This window comes from Malania oleifera, chromosome 7 (assembly GCF_029873635.1).
Source record: "Malania oleifera isolate guangnan ecotype guangnan chromosome 7, ASM2987363v1, whole genome shotgun sequence".
In the NCBI taxonomy this organism is placed as follows: domain Eukaryota; kingdom Viridiplantae; phylum Streptophyta; class Magnoliopsida; order Santalales; family Ximeniaceae; genus Malania; species Malania oleifera.
This window is the reverse complement of record NC_080423.1, coordinates 3839971-3852914: the sequence shown is the minus strand read 5'-3', so window position 1 is coordinate 3852914 and position 12944 is coordinate 3839971. Positions and strand designations below refer to the sequence as shown.

The 12944-nt window shown below is 33.4% G+C and overlaps 1 protein-coding gene and 1 long non-coding RNA gene across 7 annotated transcripts in view; both read right to left on the bottom strand.

The window, feature by feature from the left end:
• Positions 1 to 2003: 2003 nt before the first annotated feature.
• On the bottom strand, positions 2004 to 5157 carry LOC131160628 (uncharacterized). Its single transcript, XR_009138113.1, has 2 exons — positions 4079 to 5157; positions 2004 to 2476 (listed from the first exon to the last, which is right to left on the bottom strand). It is a non-coding gene; the product is annotated as an uncharacterized LOC131160628 (long non-coding RNA).
• Positions 5158 to 5835: 678 nt separating this feature from the next.
• Positions 5836 to 12944, bottom strand: part of LOC131160625 (DNA repair protein XRCC2 homolog) — an 81620-nt gene continuing 74511 nt past the window's right edge. For 2 of the 6 annotated variants that reach the window (XR_009138111.1, XR_009138109.1), the window contains exons 8-11: positions 9010 to 9046; positions 8796 to 8896; positions 8619 to 8692; positions 5836 to 6041 (exon numbers count right to left, since the gene is read on the bottom strand). Coding sequence is in view for 2 of the 6 variants with exons in the window: in XM_058116471.1 (XP_057972454.1) it covers positions 8672 to 8692; positions 8796 to 8896; positions 9010 to 9046 (159 nt within the window). In the remaining 4 variants the exon portion in view is untranslated. Of the gene's footprint in view, positions 6042 to 6539; positions 6958 to 8618; positions 8693 to 8795; positions 8897 to 9009; positions 9047 to 12944 lie in introns of those variants that run through there. The other 4 variants (XM_058116471.1, XM_058116470.1, XR_009138112.1 and 1 more) reach the window with 2 other exon arrangements.

Sequence of the window (12944 nt, the reverse complement as noted above, 5' to 3'; positions counted from 1 at the left end):
GTAACCATCCTGAGGATATTTCAATCTCATCGTCATGTATCACCCCCATGACCGGGTTGTGCAGCCTGAAGGCTAGACCTAACCGCGGTTGGCCTACCCGGTTAGATCAAAATAGGGAACGTGTCTGTAGTTTGATTGGTTTGCCCACTCTTGATCCGAACTCCAGGGGGCAACACTACCCTTCTCACTGACCCAATCGACTGTCTCGCCACACTCTGCACCAGACGTGTGGTTGCACTATCACCATGCTAGCAACGGTATCATGCTCTCTGTACAACTATGGTCTATTAGGGTTCTCTTTTTCACATTTCCATATTCACATTTCATTACATATGTATATCTCATCATATCAATATTATTCTCATCATATCTGTATTCATTACATCTCATACATGTATGTACCTCAATTCAACATTTTTGTAGAAAACATCTCTGTGTGCATATCACATTTATCATCATTTCAATAAAAACATATTTGGAACTCACATTTTACCATTTCTCAAAAAAGCATATCTTTATACCACATTTCATTATTTCCTAGTAAAATACACATTTGTATATCACATTTCATCGTTTCTTTATAAAACAATTATGTATTCCACTTTTCATCATTTCCATATAAAAATCTCATAACATTTCAAATATGCATATAAAATATAACTGGGTTTTCCATATCTTCATTTCTGTATAAAACATTTCAATATATATATATATATATATATATATATATATATATATATATATATATCATAGTCTCATTTTCTCGGTGCAAAACACATATCTCAATTTCAATTACATTCCCAGTTTAAATCTGTTATTTCATATTCCTCATGCCACACAATTTTATCTGATATTCATAACATAATAATCACATGCAAAATATCATAATATCATTTTCACATACATTAAATCAATCAGTTCATTTCCCAAAATAGCTGTTATAATTTGTTCCTCTTACTTGCTTACTGAAAATCCTGCTAAAAACCCTATATCCACGCTCGCGGCATTTGGAACTCTATACCCTAAAATCGCATTATCCCCAATTCAATCAACTCAACTCCAGAATATTTATCATTTAACACATTCCCTAGGCCCACATACTCCAAATAACCAATTAAACCCTAAAATATCATACTTACCCTGGTTTTGGAGTGGTGCCTAGGAACCCCAAATCAACAATCTGCTCCGATTAATTGGTAGAGAATCATCCCTAGATCCTCATGGTGGTTCCTAATCGTCGAATCGGGTAAAAACTGAGCCAAAATTGAAGAGAGAAGGGGGTTGAGCCGTAACCTAGAGAGAGAAAAGGCTAGGAAAGGAATTTCTCGATGAAAAATGATTCTAAGCCTTTATATAGATAGTTGTCCACGTGTACTCATCGACAAGTACATAAGATTCGTCAACGAGTCAATGAAGAACACTCGTCGACGAGAGAAACGGGGGTTCATTGACGATCCTTAAATACTCTGAAATTCCTAGACTCTCGGAATCTCCTCGTCAACGAACGCCCTTAGCCCTACAAATTTTCTTCCTTTCTTCTTTTCTTTCCCTTTCTTTTCTTTTTCTTTTTTCCTTGTTTTCTCATAAATTAAATTTTCTGGGTCTCTACAGTAATGACTCGTTTGGGCTCCTTTATTATCTAAATGAGTGAGTTCCAAGCCCAATTTTTAAGCTCGAATTGTAAATGATCCAAGTGTATGTACAGCCAAACTCAGCTCATTTCGACTCGTGAACGGCTTAATAAATGGCTCAAATGGGCTCGTGTATTAGATTCATTAAGGTGCTTGGTAATGACCTCGTTAATAGGTTCGTTAAGTTGATCCAATCCCAAAGTCCAGTTTGGTCTAATTGCCCAAGAAGAAAGACACAAATTTTGACCCAAAAATAAAGTGTGGATGAAATTATTATTATTATTAGGTCATATATAAAATTTCAGTTAAACCTGAAAAAGCGAATCAGGTCGGATAATCCATGGCAAATTAGATAGGTTATCGATAAGGATATTACAATCAATATTCAACTCAATTAAGTTGCGAATTTATTGTGGTTCAAATTGAATAATCTGTTGTAGATGGCAAATAATCCATCATTCCCATAAACAATTTATTTTTTAACGTAATAATTGAAGTTATTTTCAAAATTATAATTTGGTAAATGTTAAACATTTAACTCCGCCTGTGATGCACTTAATGTCCTAATTTTTTCATACACAGTCGGTCCCAAGCCTGGGTTAAGGAGGAGGGTTCCGTTAGGTAGCTGACAGCCAACGTAAAATTTGTCAGGTCACTATGATATGAATCCTTACCAAATATTTGTTGGGACGTCCCCTACGAGCGACGTGTTGCACTTGAACCACCCGGGTGTAGTGAAAAGTGGGCGAGGGTGGGCTAGGTCGTCACCCCGAAGCAACGCACCGTGTCGGCGCCCGGGTACGGTGTCAAATATGCAAGGGTTCCTGCATCATTCTGGACGTGGGCTGGTAAAGACATTAGTTCAGGAAACTAGGATTAGATTAGCAACTTGAAATATAGGGACACTTACGGGTAAAAGTATTGAAATTGTGGATGCAATGATTAGAAGAAAAATTAATATAATTTGCCTTCAAGAAACTAAGTGGGTGGAGGAGAAAACTAAAGAAATCGATAAATTAGGATTTAAACTTTGGTACACTAGAAAAGAAAAACATAAGAATGGAGTAGGCATTATTATAGACAAAAACTTAAAAGAAAGCGTTGTGAATGTAACTAGAGTAAGGGATAAAATTATAAAAATCAAGATGGTATTAGGACAAGAGACAATAAATATCATTAGTGCTTATGCTCCTCAAGTTGGCTTAGCAGAAAATCTTAAGAGACAATTTTGGGAAGATATGGATAGTATTATACAAGGCATACCAGGGACTGAGAAAATATTTATAGGAGGATATCTAAAAGGACACGTTGGAAGAGATAATAAAAATTATGAGATGATACATAGAGGATATGGATATGGAGACAAAAATGAGTCTGGGAGATGATCTTAGACTTTGCTATATCATATGATTTTAGTATAATGAATACTTGCTTTAAGAAGAGAGAAGAACACTTAATAACCTTTAAAAGTGGACAAAATAGAAGTCAAATATATTTTTTTTTTACTAGGAGGGTAGATCGTTTATCATGCAAGGATTGTAAAGTTATTCCAAGTGAAAGCCTAACCACACAACATAGAGTCTTAGTGTTAGATATATGTATTAAAAAATGAAAGAAAAACGATAAAATAAACTAGTGTAAGAGAACTAGATGGTGGAACCTAAAAGGAGATAATATAATAAAATTTAAAGATAAAATGATCAAAGATGAGGATTGGACCTTAGAGGATGGGATAGATACAAATACTCTTTGGAATAGATTAGCTAGCTCTATTAAAAAGATAGCAAAAGAGATTTTAAGTGAATCAAGGGGAAGATTCTCGAATAGCAAAGAAAGTTGGTGGTGGGATAAAGATGTACAAAAAATCATAAAGACAAAAAGAATTTGGTATAAAACGTGGCAAAAATGTAGAAACAGAGATAACTTTGAAAAATATAAGGAGGTAAGAAAAGATGCAAAAAGGGTCGTTAGTGAAACTAAATATAGATCATTTAATAGTTTGTATGATAGATTAGGTACAAAAGAAGGGGAAAGATATATATTTAAACTTGTTAAAGCTAGAGAAAGGAAGAGCAATGACTTAGGAAATGTAAAATATATACAAAGTGAGGATGATATTGTCTTGGTTAAGGACAAAAATATTAAAGAAAGATGGCGAAGTTACTTTAGTAAGTTGTTTAACGAAAACCAAATATAAGGCTTAAACTTAAAATTGTCAAATGAGGAAAAAACTAAAAATATAAGATTTATTCGCAAAGTTAGTGTTAACGAAGTTAAGTTTGCACTCAAAAAGATAAAAAATGGGAAAGCTATGGGACCAAATAACATCCCAATTGATGTTTGGAAATGCTTGGGTGATAACGGAATTATATGCTTAACTAATTTATTTAATACAATTGTAAAAACTAGGAAAATGCCAGATGAATGGAGGAAAAGCACTTTAATACCTATATACAAAAATAAAAGAGATATTCAACTTTTACTTTTTGGATATTATGTTTCTTCATCGCCCAACATTCCGATCCATATAGCATAGCTGGTCTTATAGCTGTCATATAAAAGTTGCCGAGATGAGAATGCTTAGATAAATGAGTGGTATAACATTGAAAGATAAATTAAAAAATGAACATATTCGTGGTAAGTTAGGTATAACTCCTATAGAAGATAAGATAAGGGAGGGACGACTCAGATGGTATGAACACTTGCAACGTAGGCCTTATAGTACACCTATGAGGAAGAGTGATTTAGTTACTATGGGGGGGCAGTAGAAAGAGTATGGATAGATCTAAAATAACTTGAGAGGAGATAGTAAGTAAGGATTTAATATCCTTGAATCTATCAAAAGAAATGGTTCATGATCACATAAATTGGAGAAAAATGATTCATATAACTGAACACACTTAGTGGGACTAAGACTTGGTTTTGTCGTTGTTTTGTTGTTGGTAATTGTTAAACATTTAATAATCAATCACAAAATTATAATTTTTTATAAAAAAAATTTCAGATCATGAATTATTAGGCTTTTGTTCTAATCATGAGAAAATTGAATAATTAGGCTTGATTTTGAATGTAGGAATGGGGCAAACCAAGAGATGCATACAATAGTGCAATAATTGGGAGTGTGGGATTAAGCATTGACCAAGAGAACTTATGCTAATTGAATTGATGCCTAATAAGCATAAACATATAGAATTATCAATAAGTTTAAACATAAATTGTTAGTGGATAAACAGATATCCATCGAATAAAATCCTAAATCCGTCAACCTACTCATTTAGAGATAGGAAAAAAAAAAATTAAACCATATTTGACTTATTTAATATGCAGATCGGTTATGAATCGATTTAGGCAAGTCAGATTTGGTTTGGATTAACGAATTTTTCTCAATTTTATTATGTCTAAATTTCAATTCGCACTTGAACTCGAGCCTGCAAATAAGTCGAGCTTGAACTCAAGCTTGAGCCAAAAATTTTAATCTCAAGCCGAGATCAAGCCCAACTTTCTAGGCTCGAACCTAACTGAGCCCAAGTTTGAACAGAGCTCTGGCTTTGCCATGCCAAGCTTGAGCATATTGAAGCTTGGCATGGCTCATTTATAGTCCTACCAATTTCTAGTGTGAGGGCCATGGGGGGGTCCATCCAAAAATCTAATAGCAGGCCAAAGAAAGAAACAATGTTGCAAAAAGGCATGGTTTGATTACAAGTAGTAAGTCGAAAAAGATAAGAGCATTTGTTCGAAACACTACATCTATAGACGTATTCCATACTACAATTAGAACAGGATTTACATTCACTAGGTTCCTTACACTAGACTTCATTCACTTTATATCCTATATGTCAAATCAGTTAGATTTCTTACTTTTTGGACCAAATATGCTCACCAATAAAATGAGTGCTTTATGTCTTTTAAGCAATTTGTAGTACATGTAAAAAATGCTAAGCTTTTGAAAAGTTCAACCTTTCATTAGGCCAAATAGAACCAGAAATTGTCAAGGTATAGGGTGAGCAATCACAAGCTCAACCTTAGTTCATACTAGGGTTTCATCATGTTTAGATGTGATTCTTACATGCTTGCATTGTCATATTCCTATTTTTGGCACGTGACCAGCTGTGATCCCATCCAAATTCTAATGAGGCGTCTAGGCCAAGAGAAAAATTTGTTTTGCAAAATCATTTGAAAGCAAGTAACTAGTTAAGAAAGAGTATTCATTAAAACGCAAGATATATGCATATATTTTATAATGCAACCAAAATAATTTCATTGACAAGCTCTTTACATTGAGTTGTATTTCATATACAACATTTTTCACACTTCCCAGACTAAATATGTCCACTAGCAAAATATAAGGCTTTGTTTCTTCTTACCAACCTGTAGTACATGTCAACAAGGGGGCCTTTCCTTCAACAAAACCTGAAATTGTTGTAGAAGTAGGGTAAGCAACTACGAGTTCAATAGACATTCTTAATTCCCCTTCATTCATACAAGGATTTCACTATTTTAAAAGGTGGTTTCTTCATATGTATAAGATAAACATATTGTGCATGAATGCAGTCCTTGGGAAAATTCTTCATCTAGGATTATCATCACAAGACATTCAAGTAGTACGCATGTCAACATCATTTCAACATAGTAGAGCTGTCTCAAGATTTTTTCCATCTCAAACAAGTTCCAATTTCCACTTTGGCCAACCACCGCTTAACGTGAAAATGTCCTTTAAAGGTTTAGGGACTTTCACCCAAAGGATGCACGGTCCCTACTTGCTCAAAATTTAGTATACAACAGCCACAACAACACACATAGTGCCAGCTAATTCGCACAATGGCAATTCATTCAATACACACACACAAAAGCTATGCCATAGCAAGTAAAACCATCATACAGACAAGATCAATATCCATCACATGTAAATTTCCCAACTAAACCCAAAATATGCAGCTATTAAAACTCAAGAGAACATTTGTGCAACCATATCTAGTAATTAGAAATAACAAGCTCGAAATCTTTCCTTAATAGGATTCAATTTTATACAAGTTTCCACCATTCTTCTTGAATACCCAGAATCCTATGAGAACGCCTACCAGTCTCCGGTTTACAACAAAAATTTATTGTATCATTGTGTTGTTGCTGCTATTCATGTCTAGAAATGCGACAGGATAACAGCAACTCGCATCTAGCTATCTGCCAAATGTCCCCTTCTAGGTCAGAAACATGGTAGGACAGCAGTAGCTAGTGGCAAAAAGGGGCCTGCAGTGCTGCTACTTGTTTACCAGTTTTCCCCTCTTGGTTTCAGCATGCTCTTCTTTCTTTTTCTTTTTCTTTTCTGTTTCTGCCCCAACTGCTATGTTATTATGTTTTTTATATGGATCACTAATAAATTTGAATGACAAATATAAATTAACATAACTAAATTAATGCAGAACTTGGTTAATAACAACTCATTCAAGACAAAAGCAAAGCAACAACCATAAAAATTTCTGAAATTAGTTTAAACCTACTATGGTTTAAAGGGTATGGTTATCACATGTGCATACATTATTGTCATGAACATATTCCTTGTTCTAAGTAACCTCCTTATCTAGACCACCATCATAAGACATCCAAAAAACATGTGCTCCAATATTATCTCAACATGGCATTACCCCATCAAACAAATGTCAATTTCCATCCCAAACAAGTGCCAGTTTCCAACTTGGCCATCCACCACATAGGTGACAATAACAAATGAATGCCAAATTTCAACTTGGCAATCTACTGTGCAAGTAGAAATATCATCTGGACATTTAGGACTTTTCACCCAAAGGAGACATAATCGATACTAGCTTAAATTTTACAATATCACAAGCACAAACAACACACAAACACATCAAGCTATTCACATAATCACACTCCAATAGATGCACAGACAAGGGTTGTGCCATAGAAATCAAACACCATTTCAAAATAATATCTTTGTCAAATATATTTTCCAACACACACAGTGCTACCACACATCAAAGGGATTCAATTGATGCAATTACACAGGTTATGCCATAGCAACAAATAACCCTCTTTCCTCCTGAAACCAATAGTCATAGGAAGCGATCTTCCCAACTAAAAAAGAAGAGGAAAAAAAAAAAAACGCAGCCATGAAACCCAGGAAAACACATGTATTACTATATCTATAAATTAACACATAAACAAACATACGATCCTTCCCTATTAGGATTCAATTTCATGCAAGTTCCTAACCTTTTTCCTTGAGAAGTTCCAATTTCATGCAAAATCCCTAGATGAATAAATGAAGATTAAGTATACCTACCTTGGTTATCAATTTCTCCATTCTTCTAGATGCTCCCCTGAATATTTTTTACATTTTTCCTTATTTTGTTTGATTCTACAGAATTTTCTCTCTGCTCCTTCCTCTCTCCCTCTCTCTATAACTAGGGTTTATAGAAAATGGTAACAAGTGCAGTGCATTGTTGCCGGTATTCTTAGTGCTGGAAACATATCACGACAGCAGCACCTTGCACCAAGTGGACTACGCAGTATGCTGCCAACTGTCTGTCAGGTGTCCACTCCTAGTTTCAGCATACCTCTGTCGGGTGTCCACTCCTAGTTTCAGCATACCCATACTTTTCCTTCCCATGTTTCTACCCAAAACTCCATGTTAATAATGTTTTAACATGGACTCTCTTATTCCATTTTATTCAAGCCTCTACTATGACCAATAAATTTAATTAACTTAAAGAAAACAAACTAATTCCCACTTAACTGATGCACAATATGCTTAGCATAAACTCATTCAACACAAAAGCAGACAAAAACAACCATGCAATTTATGGAATTAATTTGAATTTACCATGACTTAAAAGGGGTATATTATCACATATACCATCTTCAAGACATGTTTGGGGGAAAATTCCCAACCATCAACCTCTGCAAACATAACCTAAATACACATCTTCATGCAGAAATCTAAAATATGACGATATAGATGAAAAAAGGAACCTTGGATGGATACTTTGACCTGATCATTTCATTGAGGTCTTCACAGCATCACTTCATGAAACAAATATCCCAGCCTGCAGTGACAAATGATAACATAGTGCTCAAGAGGCAATAACTATTAATAAATTCATCTGAAAATTTGTTCTCAAATAATGAGAAGAAGCTGCAATTTCTTACATCTCTAACAATAAATTTATCCATGAGACTCAAAGGTGGCAGCAACCATTCTACGGAATAGACTGAACAATTTTGATGTTTGTTTTTAGTCAAATCATCCTCTGCAATGCAATAGAAGCATCATAAAATCCATGTTCATTGCTGAGCCATGAATCTAAACAAGGTGACAAAAAGCATTGTTAGATCCAAGCATCCAGCAGCAAGAAATTCAAACCTGAAACTCGTATAAGTATCCTGTGCGTAACAAAGGACTGCAACAACATAAAGGAATAATTTTAGGTTACAATCACACTAAAAGAAAGCTTGGACCCTCAATGACCATAAACCTCAGGAACTATGAATTTGTTGTTTGTGCTATGGCTAATTTTGTGAAAATTAAAATTACAAGAGCATCAACATCACCAAAAAAAAAATAATCATCGTGGTTCAACCCCTTAATTTACCCCTAATATTCAATATAAATGTTATAAACCTAAGAAATTATTTAGACAAACAATACATGAATTAGTGTTTCAACAAGAGAACAGAAGTGATGTGGAGGCATCCAAGTCCAAGGGGAAGGCAAAATGGGTGTGTTAAAGCTTGATATACATTGTTGACCCACAACCTAACAGCTTAATCTTTTAGGTAAAGTGGTAATCTAACATGGTATCAAAACTGGTTACCAAAAGGTCCTGGGTTCTAGTCTTGTTGCCCGCATTTATTCTATGGTGTTTAAAAAAATTATTGTGCTCTCTATCATGGGTATTATTTATCGTGTGTTTATCTCTTCACGTGCTGTCAGGCTGCATGTGCGAGGGAATGTTAAAGCTTGATATACATTGTTGGCCTACAAACTAACAGCTTAAGCTTTTAGTTCAAGAGGTAATCTAACAGGGTGATTTACTGCTTACTGTGGTCATTGTTTCTCTCGTTACTGCAGCATTTCATTCTTTTTAGAAACTTTAATGTTTTTTAAGCCTTTCGTTTGAGTTATTTTGTCCTAATCTTTCACAAACAAATAGAGAGCTCAGATAAGAGCTCATATATGCTTTTTTCTAAGGATAAGAAAAGAAAATTTTATTAAAAGAATGAATGTACAAAGCAGAGGACCAGAAGTCCATGCATCAAAGAAAAAACAACAGTACAAAAGAACACATCAATAGTCAATTAAAAAAAAAAACTTCGAATATGAGATGGTGTAAATCTTTGAAAAGCACCAGAAACTGACAGCAAAAGAGAGGCATAAAAGACCACTCTCTCCCAAAGCAAACACCCTGGGAGACTTTCATCTCAAAAAATTCTTGAATTCCTCTCTAACCAAATGCCCACATCATAGCCATTAAAGCACAAACCCATAAAATTCTAGCATCTTTCCTTACGCTAAAACCACTAAACATAATAAGAAACAGATATTCCACAAGCTTGGATTAACATAACATGAGTTTTTTCCCAATTTGTCTTTATTTTAAAATAATATATTAAATAATACCCTATTCGGGAAAATATTTCTCAAAATGACTCTGACGTAATCTCGCTACTTGGTCCAGCGAGATTTAAGCAAATCTTGTTGGACCAAGCAGCGAGATTTGCCACGTGTCACTCAATCGAATGGATGTCATTTAAAATCGCCATTTGAGCTGCTCCTGACGCGTGGCAAATCTCGCTGCTTGATCTAGCGAGATTTACTGTGCATTCAATTTTTTTTGGTAATTAAGAGAGATTTGTGGGCAGGCAAGATTTTTGACAAGATTGTTAAATTTAAAATAATTATGTACGAAAAATATGTAATTACTATACTTGGTTAAATTCAAATTAATTAACATTTAAAGTTTTAAAATTATGGTGATAGAGTAGCATATGAGCATTCACCGAAGCTGACGCTAAAAAGACGAGCATGTTCGTGATTTGATTAATTTTTATTTTTACCTTTTGAATTAAGAATAATTTTATTAAACAATTTGAATTAAACTAAATTGTTTGACTTTAAAATTTTTTATCAAAATTTAATTAACCTAGTCTAAATAAATTTGTAAAGCTAACAACAAATAGAAATTTTGCTTTCCTTCTTGAGTGTCAAAGAGTGAATGTTAAATATACTTCAATTTTTTAAAAAGATTTTTTTTTTGTGAACCCAAATTTCTATTTTCTTCTAAACTCAATCACATTTTTGACAATTAAAAATTTACTTTAAATACTCAGGTGAGTGTTATAAATATATTTTATTATTTAATTAAATTCATAATAAATAAGAATCTTATTGTATGTAATTCAACCTAATCAAGAAGTAAGACTATTTTTCAATAATCAAGTGATTGATTTAAATGGGTACTATTCACATTATCAATTATAAATTTAATCTATAGTAAATAACGTAGCTAATTACGTAGCTAATTACTGAATTATTAATTTAAATTGATTATTACTATCATATTTTACTCAACTAATCATTTGCTGTAAATAATTTAATCAATTGACTTAAATTATTTTGACTAATAAAACAATTTTACTAAAAAGAAGTTAAAAGTTGAGAGTTGAACTCTTGCTTATGGTGTGAAATTTGGGTTCACAAAAAAAAAAATCTTTTTAAAAAATTGAAGTATATTTAACATTAACTCTTTGACGCTCAAGAAGGAAAGCAAAATTTCTATTTGTTGTTAGCTTTACAAATTTCTTTAGACTAGGTTAATTAAATTTTGATAAAAATTTTAAAGTCAAACAATTTAGTTTAATTCAAATTGTTTAATAAAATTATTATTAATTCAAAAGGTAAAAATAAAAATTAATCAAATCACGAACATGCTCGTCTTTTTAGCATCAGCTTCGGTGAATGCTCATATGCTACTCTATCACCATAATTTTTAAAACTTTAAATGTTAATTAATTTGAATTTAACCAAGTATAGTAATTACATATTTTTCGTACATATTATTTTAAATTTAACAATCTTGTCAAAAATCTTGCCTGCCCACCAATCTCTCTTAATTACCAAAAAAAATTGAATGCACAGTAAATCTCGCTGCTTAATCCAGCGAGATTTGCCACGCGTCAGGAGCAGCTCAAATGGCGATTTTAAATGACATCCATTCGATTGAATGACATGTGGCAAATCTCGCTGGACCAAGTAGCGAGATTACGTCAGTCATTCCGGGAAATATTTTCCCGAATAGGATATTATTTAATATATTATTTTAAAATAAAGACAAATCGGGAAAAAACTCAACATAACATTCTTTCTCAACAATGTCAAGAAGATGAATCCAAAATCTCCAAGTAAAAGAACAATGTAGAAAAAGGTGGGCAGCAGTCTCACTACTCTGCTAACATAATTTAAAGATCACATGATAAAGCCTTATTAGTATTACCTTATTCAAAATAATGCACCAAACAAAAGCCATATGCTTAAAAGGAACCTTCACCTTCCACATAAAATTATTCATGAGGAAAGGACGATCAATTGGGGATAAGATTTTAGGATATTCTGTAACTTGGTACAGAACCCTCTCCTAAGGGATTTAGTTTCAGCTTTTCTTAGATTTTTTTTTTATATAAAAATAAAATATATTCATTCTAGAGGAAAAAACATATAAAGAGGAGAATAAGATCCTCCATGAAAAGAAGAAACCAAAATAGACTAGAAAATAATTGTTTTTTATAGAAAAAGAAATTCATTAGATAGAGAAAGAATGTACAATCTGCAGAGAAGATGTCCCCTTCACAAAATCTAAAAGACAGCAAAAGAAAATCAGCACACCCTTTAAAAAAACTGCCAATCATGCTGAACATCTGAAATACTCGTCACCTGGAAATGTCCGTTTTCCACACACCATAAAGAAGCCATAAAAATAATTTTTCCACACCAACTAATATGGTAACTTCTTCCCTGAAAAAAATATGCAAGTTACATTCCTTCCACAAGCACCAGACTACTGCATATAAAACACAATTCCATAGTGCAATTCCTTCCTTCTTCCTCCCAAACCCCACAAAAAATATTACCAAGAACTCCTCCACTGTTCTAGAACAAACCAAACCTTCCCCAGAAAAAAACTGAATAGTAGACTAGAAAATAATCAAAATAAAATCGCTTTCCAATCTCTCTAAAGATCCAAGAAGACACCTGTTTAAAACAGCCAACAGCAGAAGATCAGAGAGAAGACAAGTATTGAA